The sequence below is a fragment of the Delphinapterus leucas genome, chromosome 19 (genome assembly GCF_059928025.1).
Source record: "Delphinapterus leucas isolate spDelLeu-1000000601 "Yukka" chromosome 19, BTC_Dleu_Yukka2, whole genome shotgun sequence".
NCBI lineage: Eukaryota > Metazoa > Chordata > Mammalia > Artiodactyla > Monodontidae > Delphinapterus > Delphinapterus leucas.
In genome coordinates, this window is record NC_143147.1 from 24174593 (window position 1) to 24193568 (window position 18976).

An 18976-nucleotide genomic window follows, 5' to 3' on the forward strand; every position below is an offset into this window, starting at 1 on the left:
GAGGGTGAAGGTCATTCTGGCGGTCGTGTGCACAGTGGATTGGAGCAGGGGGAAACTGGAGGCAGAAAGAATCTGCATTTAGAATAAAGAAGGTTGGCACGGCACAGTGTCATTAGCAATAAACAGGCACAAAAGGGACTACGTTGGAAGCATCAACAAAACTTGGTGACCAGGTTTTAGAATCCAAGAATACAGAGCAATCAAAGGAGATGCCAAGGTTCTCAGCCTGGTAACAGTGTCTTTAGTTACACACGTGGAATAGAGGAAGAACTTACTGATATATTTACCTTATCCAGAAGAGAAAACATGCATAATTTGTGGGATAACATGATCTGTTTTGTACTGCAGTGTGTTTTGATGAGGCTGTTTGTGGTTCATCTTGCTAACCTGTAGTGCGTCTCCCTTGCCAGGACTCCCCTCTGCATAAAGCCCTCTTTTGGGTAGCTGTGGCCGTGCTGCAGCTCGATGAAGTCAACTTGTATTCAGCGGGCACCGCACTTCTGGAACAAAACCTGCACACCTTAGACAGTCTCCGGATATTCAATGACAAGGTGAATAAGCTTCCACTTGGTATTCCTAAATGCCAAGCACATTAGAGCTCCTCCCTCTCTTCTTGTTGTTATCTTTTAAAATCAGAAGAGGTCCGTAACTTAAATATGAATTTCTGTAATGCAACTTATTATGAGTATAGTTCCTTACCAGCTCATAAAAACTGTTTAAACTTTGCATATTTTTAATATAAAAATAGCAGAAAACAGTATTTGCCCAATATTAGTAAACAGAATAGGTATAAAAATAGTAATAACAGTAGCTACCATGCTAGGCCCTATGCTGTCCAATGCACTCTACACTCAGTTGTAATTTCATAACCCAAAGGTAAAGGTTAGCCTTCCCCACCCCCATTTCACTTCACAAAGAAATAATCTGAAAATTAGCTTACTTTTATTGAATTATGGTACTTAATGGAAAATAGGTATAATTAGAAGCAGATAAGGAATTTGGAGAGTCTAAAGGAAGCTTTTGGATACTTAATTGTACTAGTTTTTTGTTTGCTTAATCCCACTTTAAAACATACCATCACCACCCCTCTTAACATTTATCAGCCTTGATTGAGGTTGGATTTTGGTTCACAGAGGATAGTGGAAGGAATATAACAGTAAGAAATTGTATTCCTTTTGTCTTTGGAGAAAAGAAATGGGACGAGTCTAGGAGAAAAGAGAGGAATTTTAAGATAGATGTGTGTATATAACAAGAGATTTGCTTGAAGTTAAATTAACAGAGCTTGTGGGTAGAAAGAAACAGAACCAGAGCACGGTTTTAAGTGTGAAGGTACCTCATCTAAAAATTATTTGTTCAGTCTTATGTAGACCCAGAACAGCTGGGGCTCTGGGAAGTATGGAAACAAAATTATAGAGATAGAAGCTACCTTGAAGTTTATCAGTCAGACCTCCATTTTACAAGATAGAAAAGAACAAAGAAGTCAAGTAACTTGTTCGTGTTTGTACATCTGATGTGGGACTAGAACCTCTCTTTCCTAATCCCCATTGCCGTTTTCTGGGGTGGTCTTGGGACAGTGGTGGTCAGAGAGATAGCTAGCTATTGGCCATTTCTGTGAATATAAGAATAGTCGTAAGTGAAGTGTTTGTCTAGGAATATCTGCCTTGGCATTTTCATTGCCAGAATAGCCCATTAGCAGAAGCTAATATTGCCTCCAGTGCCCCAGGATACTAGGAATCAGAGATAATAAAGCCTGTTAAAAGTCACCAGAATGAACGATGAATAAGGTCTGAGAATCTGTTGTATAACCTGGTGACTGTAGTTGATAACACTGTAGTGTATAATTGAAATTTGCTAAGAGAATAGAACTTAAATGTTCTCACCAAAACGGGGGATGGGATATGAATATGTGAGGTGATGGATGTGTTTATTAACTTAATGCGGGGAATCCTTTCACAACATGTATGTGAAAGGGTATATATTCATCATTCAAATCATCACATTGCACACTTTAAATATCTTACAATTTTATTTGTCAGTTATACCTCAATAAAGCTGAAAATATATATATAAATTGAACATATAGTAGGTTAATACTTTATGTAATATTTATGATATTCTGCAATTTGTTTTTTTATTTAACAATATAAAGTGAACATCTTTCTAAGCATGTATCTATGCACACACACACATAAATGTGTGTGTATATATATACATTTGTATGTGTGTGTATAATTCTTTCTCATGGCTGCAGAGTATTTTACAGTATGCATGAAGCACAATTTATTCAACCATTTGCCCATTAATGAACATTTGATTTGTTTGTCATCTTTTCTATTATAAAAAATGCTCGAAACATCTCTCTACATTTATTTTATAGACTCATGCTTTTCTTTCTTTGAGATAGAAATCTAGACAGACCTGAACATGACCCTAAATACCTTCAGTTTTTGCTTTAAAAAAATCTCTGTGCATAAGGAAATCACAGGGCTTCTTTTTTTAAAATGCAAATTCCCGGTCCTTATCACCTCTCATGATTCTGAGATGGAACCCAGTACTTTCCACCTTTAAACAAGCATCATCAGTGACTTTAAAGCAGGTATTCCTGGTACCACACGTTAGGAAACATTGACGTATGTGCACTGCCATATGTAAAACCGATAGCTGGTGGGAACCTGCTGTATAGTGCAGGGACCTCAGCTCCGTGCTCTGTTTCGACATAGATGGGTGGGATGGGGGTGGGGGTGGGGAGGTCCAAGAGGGAGGGGATATATGTATACATATAGCTGATTCACTTCCTTGTACAGCAGAAACTAAAACACTGTAAAGCAACTATACCTCAATTTTTAAAAAATCTTAATTTAGAGGTCAAGTTACACAGTATTTTTGAGTTTCAATTTCCTTGTTTTCCCACACTAGAATGTCACATCCACCAGGGCGAGTAGTTTCTGTCTGTTTAGTTCACTGACGTACTTGCAGAGCCTAGAACCATGCCTGGCACATCAAAACATATAATGAGTATTTGATAAGTAAAAGAATGAATGAATGAATCTGTCAATCTGTAAAGTAGAGCTAATACCTATTACATAGAATTGCTTTAAGGTTTCAATACAATAATGTATCTAACACTTGTATACAGCAGGCGCTCAGTAAATATGAACTCTCTTCATTCTCTTGAATTTCCAGTCATCATAGTACACGAAGTGCCAGCTACAGTTCAGTGCATGGTCTTATTTAAAATAACAATAATTTTAGTTTTTAAAAAGTCACCAGGATATAAATTGACAGTCACTTACTTTGCATTGTAAATCAAAGCTGTTTTATCTTCCATCACCTTATTATTTGTATGCTTAACTATCTTGCACGAATTTATTTGCAGTACCTTAAATGTTCTGTGGTTTTCTGTAGTCACCTGAAAATAATTTCTCTCAACCTGAAAGGAGTATTTACCTTGTCACAGCTGTTGAACACAAACAAAAACCAATAAGTGATCCTTCCTGTGTGGACCCCGTCAACCATCTCATGATTATTTTTTAATAGAGTCCAGAGGAAGTATTCATGGCGATCCGGAATCCTCTGGAATGGCACTGCAAACAAATGGATCATTTTGTTGGACTCAATTTCAACTCTAACTTTAACTTCGCACTGGTTGGACACCTCTTAAAAGGTAGAGGCCTTATGTCAGAATATTTTTATGAAATGGTGTCGGGAAGCCAGAAGTAACTGAAATGATTGAGTGCTTGAAATAATTTGGCTCATGTGTCTCACTTTATACGCAACTGTATGTCTTACTGAGTTATGTTTTGTTCAGTATATATTTCAATAGAGCCTAATTTCCACATCACGTATCAAATTTCCTTTAAAAAGCAAAGGAGTTGATTCTTATAAAATTTCTAAGTACTTTCTAATAGCTGTTTTATTAATTAATGCTACTTATTGATAAGTATCTTTTTGATTATCAAAATAAGATAGACTGCAAATCAATAAATGTTATTTGAGTAACTTCATGTTAGAAAATGTTATGTTAGAGATTTGACCACAGATTTTCTTAACTTGTTACTAATTTACTGTTGATCAGTCCGATTATCACATACCGTAGACCCTCACCCTTCTGGTGCCCCATCCTCCCACCTCCGCATTTCTGTACTGCTTACAGCAGCGACCTCCAGCTCTTCCTCAGAGCCAGCTTATTCACTCCCTCACCTGACTTTACTCCCTACTGGTGACTTCGCTGAGTGTTAGTTTTGGTTTATCAGTGTGGGGCAGTCATGGCCCAAGACTGCAGTTAACAGGAATAGCAAATGGGGTGAGTCAGAAGCAAAAACAGTGTAAAATATGACCTGGGATAAGGAGCTGGCATGAGTTGCTGGCTTTAGATTTGGCCAAAATTAGAGACTCAAACTAGAGCTTGAATCTGCAGTTTTGTATCAATTTAAATGATTGTTAAGCTTGAGGGATCATAGAGGTTCCCCCAGTTTTTAACCAAATATATATATATATACACCTACCATTGTGAATGTATACATTTGATTTCACCACCTTATGAAATTTCTGCAAAAAACATTGACAGTTTTAATCTCTTAAGTGAATAGGCATTGCTCAAAAGATATTACATTTACCACAGGATACCAAGAAGATGGATTGCAACTAGGCTGATAAAATGCTTGTTTATTCTGTATTTCTAAAAGAATACCAAATAATTTCAATGTACAAATCCCCTATTTTAAATGGAGTAGCATTAGTGATTAAAAGTTGTCCAGAGATCAAGCTTACCCTCTAATCAACCAGATTCTTTGGGCTCTGAGAGCTTATACTCCCTATATCATAAGGCTTTTTTCTTTAATTAAAAAGAAAATTTAAGGGCTTCCCTGGTGGCGCAGTGGTTGAGAGTCCGCCTGCCGATGCAGGGGACGTGGGCTCGTGCCCCGGTCCGGGAAGATCCCACATGCCACGGAGCGGCTGGGGCCGTGAGCCATGGCCGCTGAGCCTGCGCGTCCGGAGCCTGTGCTCCCCAACGGGAGAGGCCACAGCAGTGAGAGGCCCGCGTACTGCAAAAAAAAAAAAAATTTAAGTGATAGAACCCTATTTTCAAAGCATATCGTAAGGCAAACTATACTAAATAGGTTTTTAAAAATTCCTTGTGCTGCTTTAGGGAATAGAAGATCTGAAAACGCCATCATCTTCTAATTTCCCTCCCCCTGAGGTACCTTTGAGTTCCAGGGAACATTATTCTATTCTATACATTTTTGGTGCTTAATCCTATATGTAATTAATTAACTATTAACATATGTATATATTTTACCTTCCCAAATGGCTATTCCCCTTACATACTTCCTTTCCTTGCAGAGTTGCTAGTCACAGAAAAAGAACTCAACAGATACTTGTTGAAAGAATGAATTAACTTCGTGTTTGTTTTATTTTTTGTAGGATACAGGCACCCTTCACCTGCCATTGTTGCAAGAACAGTCAGAATTTTGCATACACTACTAGCTCTGGTTAATAAACATAGAAATTGTGACAAATTTGAGGTGAATGCACAGAGCGTGGCTTACTTGGCAGGTAAAAACAGAAAATAGACAAAATTAATCTTACCACAGTTATATCTAAGGACCATGAAAAAGGTACAGACACCTCTGGGTCCTTCTGCTGGTTGCTTGGCAGGGTAAAGAGCTCACATTTCAGTCCTGTGGTGTTGGTCAAAATTTGGAACGTTTTGCCAAAACATTTTTCCTTAGAAAAGAATTTGCATTAATGTGTGAAATGTGTTCCCTTAGTCATCTTTGGTTCAAGACACCACGTGGCTCCCTGTTGTCTGTCGTAAAATCTAAAAGCCTCAGCCTAGCATCCTGGGCCCTTAAGCAGCCCTCCTGATTCTGTCCTCTTTCTCTAATTTCATAGGCCTCATTTTTTATTACCTCTCCAAATGGATGGGCTATTTTAAGCTAATCTACTTGCCATCTCCTGGAAGTGCCTTTGTGCTTCTTTAATATTCATTTCTGATGCCCTTTGTTTTACCTAGACTCTCTGCCCATCCCCACCATTCCATTATACCATCCCTATCTGCTCTTACCTGATTTGTGATTCTCCTCTCAACAGCACTTAGCACTTATGTATAACACAGTTTTTGAACATCGTTGTTTGTTGGAAAGTGCTGATTCCCAGTTTAGCAGACTTCAGTGTGTGGCAACTTTTTTGTTTGAATTATTTGACCTTGGGCAAATCATTTAACATTTCTCAGAGTATTTTTCTTTATCTAAGAAATGGACCTTATAGTCCTGCCCTGCCTACATTTTGTGTTTGTTGAGGTCCAGTGTTTATTAAAGCACTTGACTAATATAAGGTGCTATTTGACTCTCTTTGTAAGTTTCGTGTTTACATGCAGTCTTCCAAAACAGACTGTAAACGCTTTAACATAAACAAGTCTGTCCTAAGTGTTTTATATCCTTAAACTTCATACTCTCATGTTTAATAGCGGTTACTCTCTTCAGGAGGTTGTAAGAAGTATAACCTAATTTAAGTCACACACTTGTGATTTATTAAATTTTAAAATCTTCCTTCTTTTTCCTTTTAGCTTTACTTACAGTGTCTGAGGAGGTTCGAAGTCGCTGTAGCCTAAAACATAGAAAGTCTCTTCTTCTTACTGATATTTCAATGGAAAATATTCCTATGGATACATATCCCATTCATCATGGTGACCCTAGCTATAGGTAAATGGACTTCTTCTCCCACAATTACATAATTACAATCAGGTTTCAGTATTCCATGCCAATGGAGGCAAGCGGGCAGAGTAATCCAGAAGGTAATATAGGAGGGACTCTAAAGATAACCTAGGAAGAGTGTGTAAATCAAAACGCATTTTATAAATGTACAGTATTTTTATGTGTGTTAGTTGAAGGAAAGTTCTTCTAATTGTGCTAATTAGTTAACAATAGTTTGCCTCTTTCTAAGCACAAATCAGTTGAATAATGAAAAGAGATGATCTTGAAAGTATCAGATTCCTAGGAAAAGGCCTAGGAAAACCTAATGTGAAATATAAGCAACATTACATGCTTAATGATAGAAAACTAAGCTATACAGATTTGTAAAAAGATACACATGCCAACATATTTATTGTATTTACCCATATCACACTAACGTTACTAAAAAGTTTTCTATAGTACAGATTTAGATGTTAAGATAATCAAATTATATCCTGTTGTATGTTGCTTTGAGTGGTATATTTTTCACTAAAACAGAGAGAAATTACATGAAAATAGCATCATTTGGAGTTTTTTTATATTTTCAATTCAACAAAGATACCTTTAAGTTTTAGGTACAGTGTTGAACATGGGAAAATAATCTTGTATTTGTAGTGCTTATATCATTAAATTTATCAACATCCCACTTTTTGATAAAAAGCCCTCAGCAATTTCCAGCTGAGATGTTAACAATGTATGCAAAAGCTTTCCAGGCATACTTGGCTTTCAGTAGTCTTACTCTTCAGTCATTCCTATGATTATATTTCTTTGAGATATGCCCTTTTTTGTTATGAAAAGGAGAAAGGGAGTTTGACTGTGTTCCCCCTTGGTTTTTAAACCAGGGATACAATTGCTTATTTAGACTTGATTCTCCCTGATTAAAAAAATCAATGCAGTACAGTTCAGTTGAGCATTTGTTGAGTACCTACTGTGTATAAGATGTCATGGCAAGAAAGTGGATACTTCCTGGGGATAGATTAAGAGTTTGTACCCTAAAGAGCGAGCTTTAAAGTACAGTTTTAAAATTACTTGATCGCTGCCATTGGGAAATATAGTAGCCAATTAGAAGGGCCAGCAGTGGTTGTATTTGTCATCATGTTTATTGATTCTTCTCAATTGTTTTAATCTCTCAGGACACTAAAGGAGAATCAGCCATGGTCCTCTCCCAAAGGTTCTGAAGGGTACCTTGCAGCCAGCTATCCACCTGCGGGCCAGACCAGTCCCCGAGCCAGGAAATCCATGAGTTTGGACATGGGGCAGCCTTCTCAGGCCAACACGAAGAAGTTGCTTGGTTAGTTTATCTAAATTATGTAGAAAGTTTTAGAATTCTTTTCAAAAATGGTCAGATACTTTCACTCCTGGAAAATTATTTGAAGCTGTTCAAGATGATCAAAATCTCCTGTTTTTGATGTAGGAAAGTTTTTGATGCCAATTATGAGAGAGTTTGATAGATCAGTTAAGCCATATCAGTTAAGATAGAGGAATGAGAATGAGATCTTGAAACAGTTTTGGAGGGATTCTTAGACTAAATATTGTGGCTCTACTTGTTTTACTCTGCCTTGGCCAGGCAGAAGGGAAATGCGAGTAAGAGAGACATTAGATACTCACAGAAAAGGAAGAGTCTTGCAGCATTCAGATGCAGGGCCTTTAACAATGTATTTCCCAAAATTACCCTCTGAGGACAGAATACATAAATATGCTATGAAGCTATAATAATACTATTTGCCATCTTTTCTTTAAAAAAACAAAAAGGTAAGAGTTTTTGATTACTGTATTTTTTTATTACTGTAAGAAGATAGGGTTCTTGGAAGTTAAAATTGCTCGGTTATATCAACATTTGACCATGAGAAATATACCTGAAATGCTGTGAGACACTTTTTCCCTTTTCAAAAACTGAAGTAAATAATGAGAGAGCCCACTGATCCCACCTCACCACAGATTGAATGCAAAGGTGCTCTTACACAGCTTTGGCTAAAGAAGTATAAAATAAATAACCTGCCAATAAACCATGAGAGAAGTTGAAACCATGAGTGTTAATCACTATTACTAGTCACATAGGACTGTTATCTTTTGTTTATTTATTTATTTTTGGCTGCATTGGGTCTTTGTTGCTGTTCACAGCCTTTCTCTAGTTGTGGTGAGCGGGGGCTACTCTTCGTTGTTGTGCACAGGCTTCTCATTGCGGTGGCTTCTCTTGTTGCGGAGCACGGGCTCTAGGTGCACGGGCTTCAGTAGTTGCAGCACATGGGCTCAGTAGTTGTGGCACACGGACTTAGTTGCTCCGCAGCATGTGGGATCTTCCTGGACCAGGGCTCGAACCCGTGTCCCCTGCATTGGCAGGCGGATTCTTAACCACTGCACCACCAGGGAAGTCCCAAGGACTGTTACCTTTTGTTTGAGTTCCTTTCTCTTTATACTTTTCCATAAATAATGTTATAGGAGTTTCCTGGTTACTTTGTGTTTTGTGATTCTGAGTTTTCATGCCAAGGAAGTTGTAAATGAAAAACTAACTTCAGAGAAAATGCAATATTGAATTCATTCAACCCATGTGATAGACGAAAAAGTTACAGTCTTTGCCCTGGAGGAGCTCATAGTTTGGTGGCTAAGACTTAAAATCAGACAATTGCAACAGCATCCCCAGGTGCCATTAAAGTAAGGAAACTAGGAAAAGCTACAGAGAGGAGGTAACATTTGAACCAGACCTTGAAAATTTAATACATGCTTGCCCAGTAGGCACAGGATAAGGAAGGCATGTATTCAAGAGAGGGGGGAAATAGCATGAATAAAGCAAAGTCAGGAAAAGCACTTGGGTACGAAATGAGGCTAGAGAAGAATTGCAACTAGTTTGTGGGAGACTTTGTGCCATGTTAAGAGATTTAGCCTTATCATGTATCCAGCAGGGATCTTTAAGTAGGGGAGAGACGTTACAAAATTTTATTCTTAGGAAAGGTTTTTGGCTACAATATGGAGAAATAGGAAGAGCTTTTTCGCAAGGGAATCATTTAAGAGATCGTTACAGCAGTCCAAGCAAAAAATGGTGTAGGCCTGCACTAAGGCAGGAGCAGTGGGACAATGGAGAAAAGGAGTCAGGTGTGGGACTTAGTGCCTGGCTGTTTGGGCCAGGTGGGGAGGGAGAAGGCAGTGAAGGATGTCAGAAATTTCTGGCTTCAAAAACTGGCTGGATAGTGATTCCATTCACAGAGATCAAGGCTAGTATATTTATAGTACAAGATAAACTTAGGTTGGTTGATATTATATTTGAGATCCCTTCAGGATTCTTGGCGTGTATATGTAAGAGATAAATGAAAATATACATCTGGAGTTCAGGAAGAGAGAAGCGGACAAGTGGCACATTTAGAATTGATTAGTTCATTATACCACTGAAGCTATGGTAGTGGAAGGAGATTTCCCAGGAAGAATGCAGAGTGTAAAGTAAAAAAGGAAGAATGAGAAAAGTAAGAAAACTAAACGTAGGGAGTGGTGTCCTGATCTCATGCAGTATGAAAGCACGAATTGGTTTTTAGGAAATTTGATATTTTACGTCTGGTCACTAACTGGATGCCTAGCCTTGCGACTTCCGGCTAACCTCGTAACTGCTCATGGCTTCCTCAGTTTACAGGTACAGGAAATGAAGAGGTTGGACTAGATTCTTTTGAGCTGTTAAATTATTTGACCTTGATTTTTATGACTATTGTGAATAATTATTAGTATTAAAACTTGAGGTTAATAGAACATTAAATTTCTCAAGTGTTCAATTGTCATATGTAATTATAGTGGCTTCAGTTCTGGCTTTTAAAAAATAATATGGTCAAAAGTATTCCAGATTTGCTCTTAGAGCTGTACCAAGAAGAATAAGAGAAGTTCTTGGAATATAAAGAACAGAAATATATAAGTTCCAAATAATCCAGTTTCAATACTTTTACTTTAAGGGAAAGGTATTTAACATTGATATAATACATGATTAGAGAAGCTCAAAGCCAAGTGGGAAACGGTACTGCTTGCTATTTTTGAAGCATCTCCCAGTGTATCTATTATTTAGTACTTTGAGGCATGCACATCCTTTTTTCAAAGCCTGAAGAAGTAAAACCAAACTTTGATTTTGTCTACTTTTAGAAATTCTTCATAGGTTAATGACTCATTCTTGGCACCAGCAGAATGCCTTAAATTGAACAAAGGCTGTTCAGACATAGTTGATCTTTGCTACTAAACAGCACATATCTCTGTATTTATTATCAAATATTGTACTTGTTGGTGGAGTTTGGTTTACCTCCAGTGTAGTGCATGTAATCTCAATTTAATTTGGACCAATAAGGCACATCCTGTCCTGAAACAGAACAGCTGTGTGGCCAAAATTCCTTGAGAAGATGGAAAAAAACAGGAAAGGAGAGGAACTCTGCCCCAGGGATATGTTTGAGCTTTCTTTGGGTCCATAAGTGAAAACTTAAACACTTTATGCCCAAACATTTTCTTTTTAGTATATTCCTATTCACAGACACTGTGGTTAATGAACTTCCATATTCTGTAACTTTTGTTTATAGGAACAAGGAAAAGTTTTGATCACTTGATATCAGACACAAAGGCTCCTAAAAGGCAAGAAATGGAATCAGGGATCACAACACCCCCCAAAATGAGGAGAGTAGCAGAAACTGATTATGAAATGGGTGAGAAACAAAGTTAATAATTAATCTAGATCATTGAAAGTAAGGAGGGAGAGTACATTAAAGCCATATTTGCTTTCCAGACATTTCTTAGTATCATTAGGATAAAATATAGAAACATTTGCTCTTTTTCAAAAGACAAAGACAAACTATACAGTCCTTAAAATGACAGATATCCTGAAACCTGTGTAGAAAGTAATCATACATATGATATACAACATTGTATACAGCTAGCCAGAACTTCTGTATAGGTGAATAGTAATTTTGTATGATATTTATGTTGATATTTTAAGTGTCTGTTAAAAAGCTATCAAATTTTAGAAGTGACATTAAAATCTGTTAGGTGAAGTAGTATCTAGTGTGTTATATTTGATTAATATAGCTGATTGTGTTAATCCATATCTTACCACAGAAACTCAAAGGATTTCCTCATCACAACAGCACCCACATTTACGTAAAGTTTCAGTGTCTGAATCAAATGTTCTCTTAGATGAAGAAGTACTTACCGATCCGAAGATCCAAGCACTTCTTCTTACTGTTCTGGTAATATTTTTTGCTTTTCGTGGGGTTTTTTTTTCCAGTCTACTCTTAGAAGGCCCTTAAATATTAAAAACATGAAAGGAAGGCCATATTCTGCTTCTCACCAAAACAGGTAACAATTCAGCCACAAAATAAAATGGTTTTTGTTTACTTTTTTGCAGGCTACGCTGGTGAAATACACCACGGATGAGTTTGATCAACGAATTCTTTATGAATACTTAGCAGAAGCTAGTGTTGTTTTCCCCAAAGTTTTTCCTGTTGTGTAAGTATCTCCACTTGTGTTTAACTTTTGTACCTGTCTTGAAGTCAGATGTTCATAAAAGCTTAGGGAAAGTGTCACCCAGTAGTGTTCACTGGTTGTGGAGAGGGGAACGTGAAGTAGTGGGATAGTGATTTTTAGCTTAGAGACAGTGGGTTTAATGGGACCTAGGACTAGTTTTGGCCTGTCGATCGGGAAAAACATTTTTTTTTTTTAAATTCAAACAGAAAGTCACAAAAACTATACTCATCCTCGTCAGTTCACTCAGCCCCATGTAATTAATTTTTTTTATCTTGATCTTTTGTGAGCAGTTTTATGAATTCATCAGTTTTGCATTAGTTCTGAAAATGCTTATTCATTCAGTTCAGCAGTGTAGTCAGTTACCAGAAACCTGTACTTGTCAGAGTGGGAAAAACATTTTTTTATCTTGTGATTTTCTTACGTTGTTCATTGTGATGAGCACTGTTTATTTCCTCACTTAGGAGAAAGCTGTTAGATTGCTATATTTAAATCAGCATACCTGTTCTGTTTTCTTTTTCAGTAAAGCTTTTGTTTTTAATCCACAGCTGAGTGAAAACAAAATTGACTTCTTATTTGGGAGATGACTTTTATTCTCTCTTAAGGGCTAAAATCATATTAGCCTCAAAGTGTTCAAATCTAGATAACCCAAAGAAACTTGGGAAACTCTATTCCTAATCTAGGCCTTCTATGTAGTATCATTATTTCTTTGTTTTTGTTTAATCTTATTTATAAATTTCAGAATTTTATATACGTGGCTCTTGGTTATTTTTATTAATGGGGCATAGCTGGGTTAGAAATAGTTAATTTCCTCAGAAGTTTGAATTTGATCATATATTCCACCCCCTCCAAGCTAATTTTGCTTTCCTCATTCGATCTGATTCAGCATTTATTAAACACTGATTAATATTAAATTTAGTTTTAACTCCTGGGTGCATATCAATAATCAGCAGAAAGAGATGGTCCTAAAGCACGCTAAGTGGCAGACAGAAGCCAACCTTGTCTTGAGCAAATAGTCACCATATATAGTTAAGCATGGTTATATGACAGTGCTAGTTAGGTGCTTTTACCATATTTTCCTAATGACTTAAACACAAAAGACAAAACAAAAAAGCAGATACACACGTTCATTAGAGAAAAATTGGAAAAGCACTCATCACCCTTCATTTTTATCATACTGTTCTAGGGAAAAATATTTTCCAGTATATATTTTCACTTAATTTTCCTTTAAAATGTTCCTCTGTTGACTTTTATTTTTTTAGGCACAATTTGTTGGACTCTAAGATCAACACCCTGTTGTCATTGTGCCAAGATCCAAATTTGTTAAATCCAATCCATGGGATTGTGCAAAGTGTGGTGTACCATGAAGAATCCCCACCACAGTACCAAACATCTTACCTGCAAAGTAAATAAACGTATCGGGAGGAGGATGGTTGATGAACTTCAAACATGTGTGCTATTAAAGGATGCACTGGCTGAAGAATTCCTTATGAGGAATAGGCTCGTTCACACCTCTCTAATATGCCATTTTCTGACTTTTAATTATGTGTTCAGTACAATAAGTGGTTGACAACTTTTTAACTAAAATATGGTTTTATACTGGGTATATTTTCAGTGAGTTTTAGTCTACTCTGACATTCTAAAAAAAAAATGTTTTCACTGTGTGTGTGGGTTTTATGTATCATCAACTATATAATTTCTGTTAAGACTGAAAGAGTGTCATGCTTGCTATAAGTAACATTTGATTTGTTGCAGGTTTTGGTTTTAATGGCCTATGGCGGTTTGCAGGACCCTTTTCAAAGGTAAGAAAATATCTTTTTCTCTATTGACAAAATGAAAGTTTTATTTATATTACTGTGCCTGCTTTAAGACAATATGTTGAAAACCAGAATGATTCACAAAAAACACATATGTTATTTTTATTAGAAGTTTTCTACCACAAGATTCTTTCCAAGAGGCAGCACCTTTAATATGTTTATATACTAGCTTTTACCAAAAAAAAAAAAAATTCAACTAAATTTATGCTTGACTTTTCAGAAACGTATGATAAACCTCTGTAAACTTTCTGCCCTCGGTCCCTCATGTAGTTGATGATCTTAATGCACACATTTAGGTATCTTGTGATTAGGAAGGAGCATTACGTATGTTTAAAATCTACCTCATGACCTGAACTTAATATAATGTTATATGTCAGTTAAACCTCAATTTTAAAAATTACATAATGAAAAAGAAATTTACCTCAAGAAAACATTCTTCCTTCCAACCTGCTGCATTAGATTCACTCTTCCCTGAATGTATCCTCATTTGCTCCATTCAGTTTGTTCTTTGATTGGCGTTAGTTGATATAGTGCTACATAAATGTGTATTTAATTATTCTCTCTGTATATGGTCTCTCTCCAAATTGATTGAGGTTCCTTGAAGGCAGGACTTCTTTTTCTTCCCCTAGTGCAGTGTTCTAGAGATAGCGGTGCTAAATCAATACGAATTGCATAAACCTTGTTCTAATTTTAACAATTGAGTACTTAGTTTTGTTTTGTTTAGTTATTACTGCATATCTCTTGATATGCAAAGGCTGTCATTTAAGAAATGGGCCTGAAGTCACAGAAATAAGTTTAATGCGGGAACTTTCGTAGTTTGAGTGCCAGTAACCCTCCGAGCCCTTCACAGTATTTAGTTAGTTGAATCTCTAAATGGCAGCTGGAATGATGCTCTGCTCATTTTCTCAGTTTTGGAAAGTAGACTAGACATCATTCCTGATGATTGGATTCTCTCAGAATTAATTCAGTCTTTGTGCATGGCCTTCGGTAATCACAGGTTCATCTGGAAGCTGTAAGTGTTAGCTGAATAAAATTCCCAGTTGTAAGTCCCATGGTAGTCTACATATTATTCCACCCCCCTTTTTTAATGACCTGTAGTACAAAGGAAGAAAAATAGTAAATTAAGCCCAAAACAAAAATTGAATTTATCTTTTTTGGCTTCAAGGGGGATTTACAAAAAAAGAAAAAAGAACAGAGCTAAAATAATGTCCTATTTTCCATTACAGCAAACACAAATCCCAGACTATGCTGAGCTTATTGTTAAGTTTCTTGATGCCTTGATTGACACGTATTTGCCTGGAATTGATGAAGAAACCAGTGAGGAGTCCCTCCTGACACCCACATCTCCTTATCCTCCTGCAGTGCAGAGCCAGCTTAGTATTACTGCTAACCTTAACCTTTCTAATTCCATGACCTCACTTGCAACTTCCCAGCATTCCCCAGGTCAGTAAATGCAATCTTTATATAAATTTGAGCAATAATATTACTATACCAACATTAGGAATTCCCTTGTTACCAGTTTATAGCAGATTTTGCTCCTTTTTATCATGAAATTCATCTTACATTTCTTCTTTACCTTGTAGCTGATTTGAATTTTGGTTTCTGTAAAGCTGTCTACTTTCAAACAGTTATACAAAGATAGTGAAATGTTTAGAGTGTTCCAAGGTTGATAAGTTTTTAGAGTTTAGGCAGGAAGAGTAACCTAAGGTATATAACCCTGTAAGTGAACAGAATTATAATTCCCTTACTAGATATACTAACCTTGCCCTAGTGTTTCTGTGTCTCTGATACAGCATACTGTATCCCAAAAATATACAAAATATAGTAGTGTCCCTTTTCCCTGCTGCCAGCAACAACCTGAAAGTCTAGGAGTAAATAAACAACCAGACAAAAATGCCAGCTCATAAAAATAACATCTTAAAGCCCATAAGCATATTCCTGACTCTGGAGTCACTCTTAGGTCCAAGTGGGGAAAGTATGCCCATTCAACATGCAACTAAGAGGCCGATAAACTGAGCAATAACAGCTAATAGCTCGGGTGGGGCTGAGATAAACAAGATGGCAGAAATGGCAAACGTACAGAACTCTGGGCTTATTCAGTGACAAAGCGGATGATTTCTTATGAGTCTGGTCAAACCCTGGAGGTGTATTCAATTCATTACAGAACTGACGCCATTGTGTATTTATGATGACCGTGGGTAATGAAGGAAAGCTTCCGTTGTGGTCATGTATTCTATTCAGAAAGATATCTTTCTAAAATGGTTAAAATTAAAAAGGTTTTGTGTTTAAAGTTTCATTATCTGAAAAATTTACTTATGAAACACCTCATGCTATAAGGAAAAGTTATTAATATTAGACGTAGTTAAGTGTTAGCATGGATTTTCTTTTAAAAAACCAAATGATGTATTATAACTATTTTGTCACGTTCAAGATCCATAAGTAGAATTCCCAGTTAATAATCTCAGTTTTGCATGAATGTTTAAACATATATAGTTTTGAAGGTTCTGAAGAACTTGGCAAATCTAATACCCAATTCATATTATAAACCATTGTATTAAATAACTATATTCATCTATTAAGCTTTGGTCAACAACAAAGCCTTGGTCAGCAGAGGAAACAAATTGTTTGATCCAGCATTTACTTATCAATCACCTTACTGCACCTAGTCAGGTTTTCTCCCCTCCCAAGAAATAAGAGAAATCTGGCCAACTTTTTTTCCCCATATAACTGTGTTTATTTGGCCTCTGTCACCTGTTCCCTAGAACAGTGTTTCTGCAAGTGTGGTCCCAGACCAGCAGCCTCAGCATCATTTAGGAGCTTATTAGAAATGCAAACGCTAGAATCCCACCCCAGACCTCCTGCACAAGAGACTCCAAGAGTGGGGCCCAGCCGGCAATCTGTGTTTAATAAACACCCAGGTGATTCTTATGCACTAGAGTGTGCCTATGATCTTGCCCCATTATCAGCATTTCAACTGTTAAAGCCAGGGCAAACCTTTAAGTTTACTTTCTTCTAGATACTGCAGCCACTGAATTCTTTCCCTCATCACCACTACCACCTGCCTCCCGCCATAAAATCTCAGCATTTTGGAGCTAGGGGGTACTATAGAGGTAATTTAGTTCTAGGCTCACAATGTTGTGTGTGAAGGGGAGACTGAGTTTAGAAGAGCTAAGTGAATTGCTTTATCACACAGTTCTTACCCAGAACCAAGGCCAGTGCTCTTTCTACCACATTCATTGCCTTCCGTATCTGTCATCTTTCTTCCTTCCCTTCCTCTTTTTGTTTCATTTATTTCTGTCTCATTACTTCCATCTGCCTTACCTTAAGTCCACTGCTCCTTTTCTTCTGTAGAGCTCTCAATCGTCTGGGTTAGTCAACCACTGAAGTTAATCACAATTAGAAAATTCGTAGACTGTCTATATTGATCCTCTTGTTTTGAAAGTTTGGTTCATTTTGACCAGTCTTTTGCCTCTTGGGCTACTAAAGTGATGTTAAAGCTGTCAAAATGTTTAGTTGTTTTTGCATTGACTTTTTTTTTTAACCCAAACTAATTGTCAGGGGTATTTCTGCCCATCTTTGCCCACTGATGGAGACAATAAAATAATCAGATTAAGAATAAAGGTACCAGTACAAGTTCTTCTGCTAGTTGATTAACTGTTCATGTCCTGTGTTGATTGGACATTAGCCATATCATTTGCTTAGAAAAGTAGTCCTACTCTGTAACCTCTTATTTAGAATTGTTTAGAGAAATCAAAGAATAGCGTACGTGGTTTTGGTTACAGTTTTAAACCTACTGTGTCACCTCCAGTAGTTCTCCAAAGATGGCTGCTTGAATAGATTATAACACCCTGGAAACCTCTGACTGTTCTCAAAAGAAACTGAAGCTTTAAAAGAGTACAATTAATTAAGTAGAATAACGGTGTTTTTCTGTCTCTAAATTGTATGTCCTTTGGTTCACCAGATTATTTTACTACATGTTACTAGAGAAAGAGTTTACCTTTTCATTAGTAACTTTACTCTTCGATGAAACCCATTTGTATCTCTAAACTGTGGGCTCATCTCCATGAAAGGATCCTGATTTATTTGTTTACCTAATTATTGTGTTTTTGTCATTTGCTCTTAGGGAATACCTCTTACAAGAGTTAATACTTTGTAACTAGGTATGCTGTTTTATATCTTTAGCTCCTTGTAATCTTACATCCCTATCTCCTCAATTCTTTGTGGATCTGAGTTTGCTGATAACAAAGGGCTAAAAGAAGTGATGAATCTAATCCAGATTCATAACTCACTCCAGCATTTCGGCTTCGCTATTTGGTTGTATAGAAACCAGAATATTTCCCTGTCTCCACTTCCGTCAGCCAAGTCTTAAGCAGAAGTATTTAAAGAAGCCCTGTGTCACTCCCTGAAATGGAGCATAAGTGTGGCTTGCCATCAAATTACCCAACATCAACCTGCGCTAGTCTACTGAATTTTAAACAGGTGAAAGCTCTGTTTCTTTATGTCAAAAAGCAAAAGTTGCTGATCTGCACACAGCTCAAGGCTTTGCTTCAAACTTTCTCTGTCAGTGCAAGACTTTGCTTTCTAGATCTTTGGTACTTAGCAGGATCTGCCACTAAGCTGTATCTTCTTTTGGTCTCCAATATTCTCTACTGTCAAATTAGCTAGATAAGAAATTCATGAACCCCCTCGCCCTCCCCCATGAAACACTAAACCTTACTTAGGTAAAAATTTCGGTGATAATTCATCAGTCACCAGCTTTTGAGGAAGTAGCGGTCATTTACATAAAGCAGTTGTCTCTGAAAATCCATTCTTGACAGATGATCATAGCCCACTTGTCTATCCCCTTAGCACAAGAAGGATTGTTTTATAACTCCGTGTATAAAATTACATAAATGACTGTCTTCTGACCCCACTCCTAGTAGAAATTGACTTGGTATCAGTGGAGCCAAT

General features: G+C 36.9%; 1 protein-coding gene across 9 annotated transcripts in view; it reads left to right on the plus strand.

The window, feature by feature from the left end:
* Window positions 1–18976, plus strand: part of NF1 (neurofibromin 1) — a 255886-nt gene that overhangs the window by 225442 nt on the left and 11468 nt on the right. For 7 of the 9 annotated variants that reach the window (XM_089900778.1, XM_089900773.1, XM_089900775.1 and 4 more), the window contains 11 exons: window positions 411–551; window positions 3538–3664; window positions 5425–5556; window positions 6569–6704; window positions 7868–8025; window positions 11273–11395; window positions 11805–11935; window positions 12094–12194; window positions 13472–13614; window positions 13965–14011; window positions 15253–15469. In XM_089900778.1, coding sequence (XP_089756904.1) covers window positions 411–551; window positions 3538–3664; window positions 5425–5556; window positions 6569–6704; window positions 7868–8025; window positions 11273–11395; window positions 11805–11935; window positions 12094–12194; window positions 13472–13614; window positions 13965–14011; window positions 15253–15469 — 1456 coding nt within the window. The remainder of the gene's footprint in view (window positions 1–410; window positions 552–3537; window positions 3665–5424; window positions 5557–6568; window positions 6705–7867; window positions 8026–11272; window positions 11396–11804; window positions 11936–12093; window positions 12195–13471; window positions 13615–13964; window positions 14012–15252; window positions 15470–18976) is intronic. The other 2 variants (XM_089900777.1, XM_089900776.1) reach the window with 2 other exon arrangements.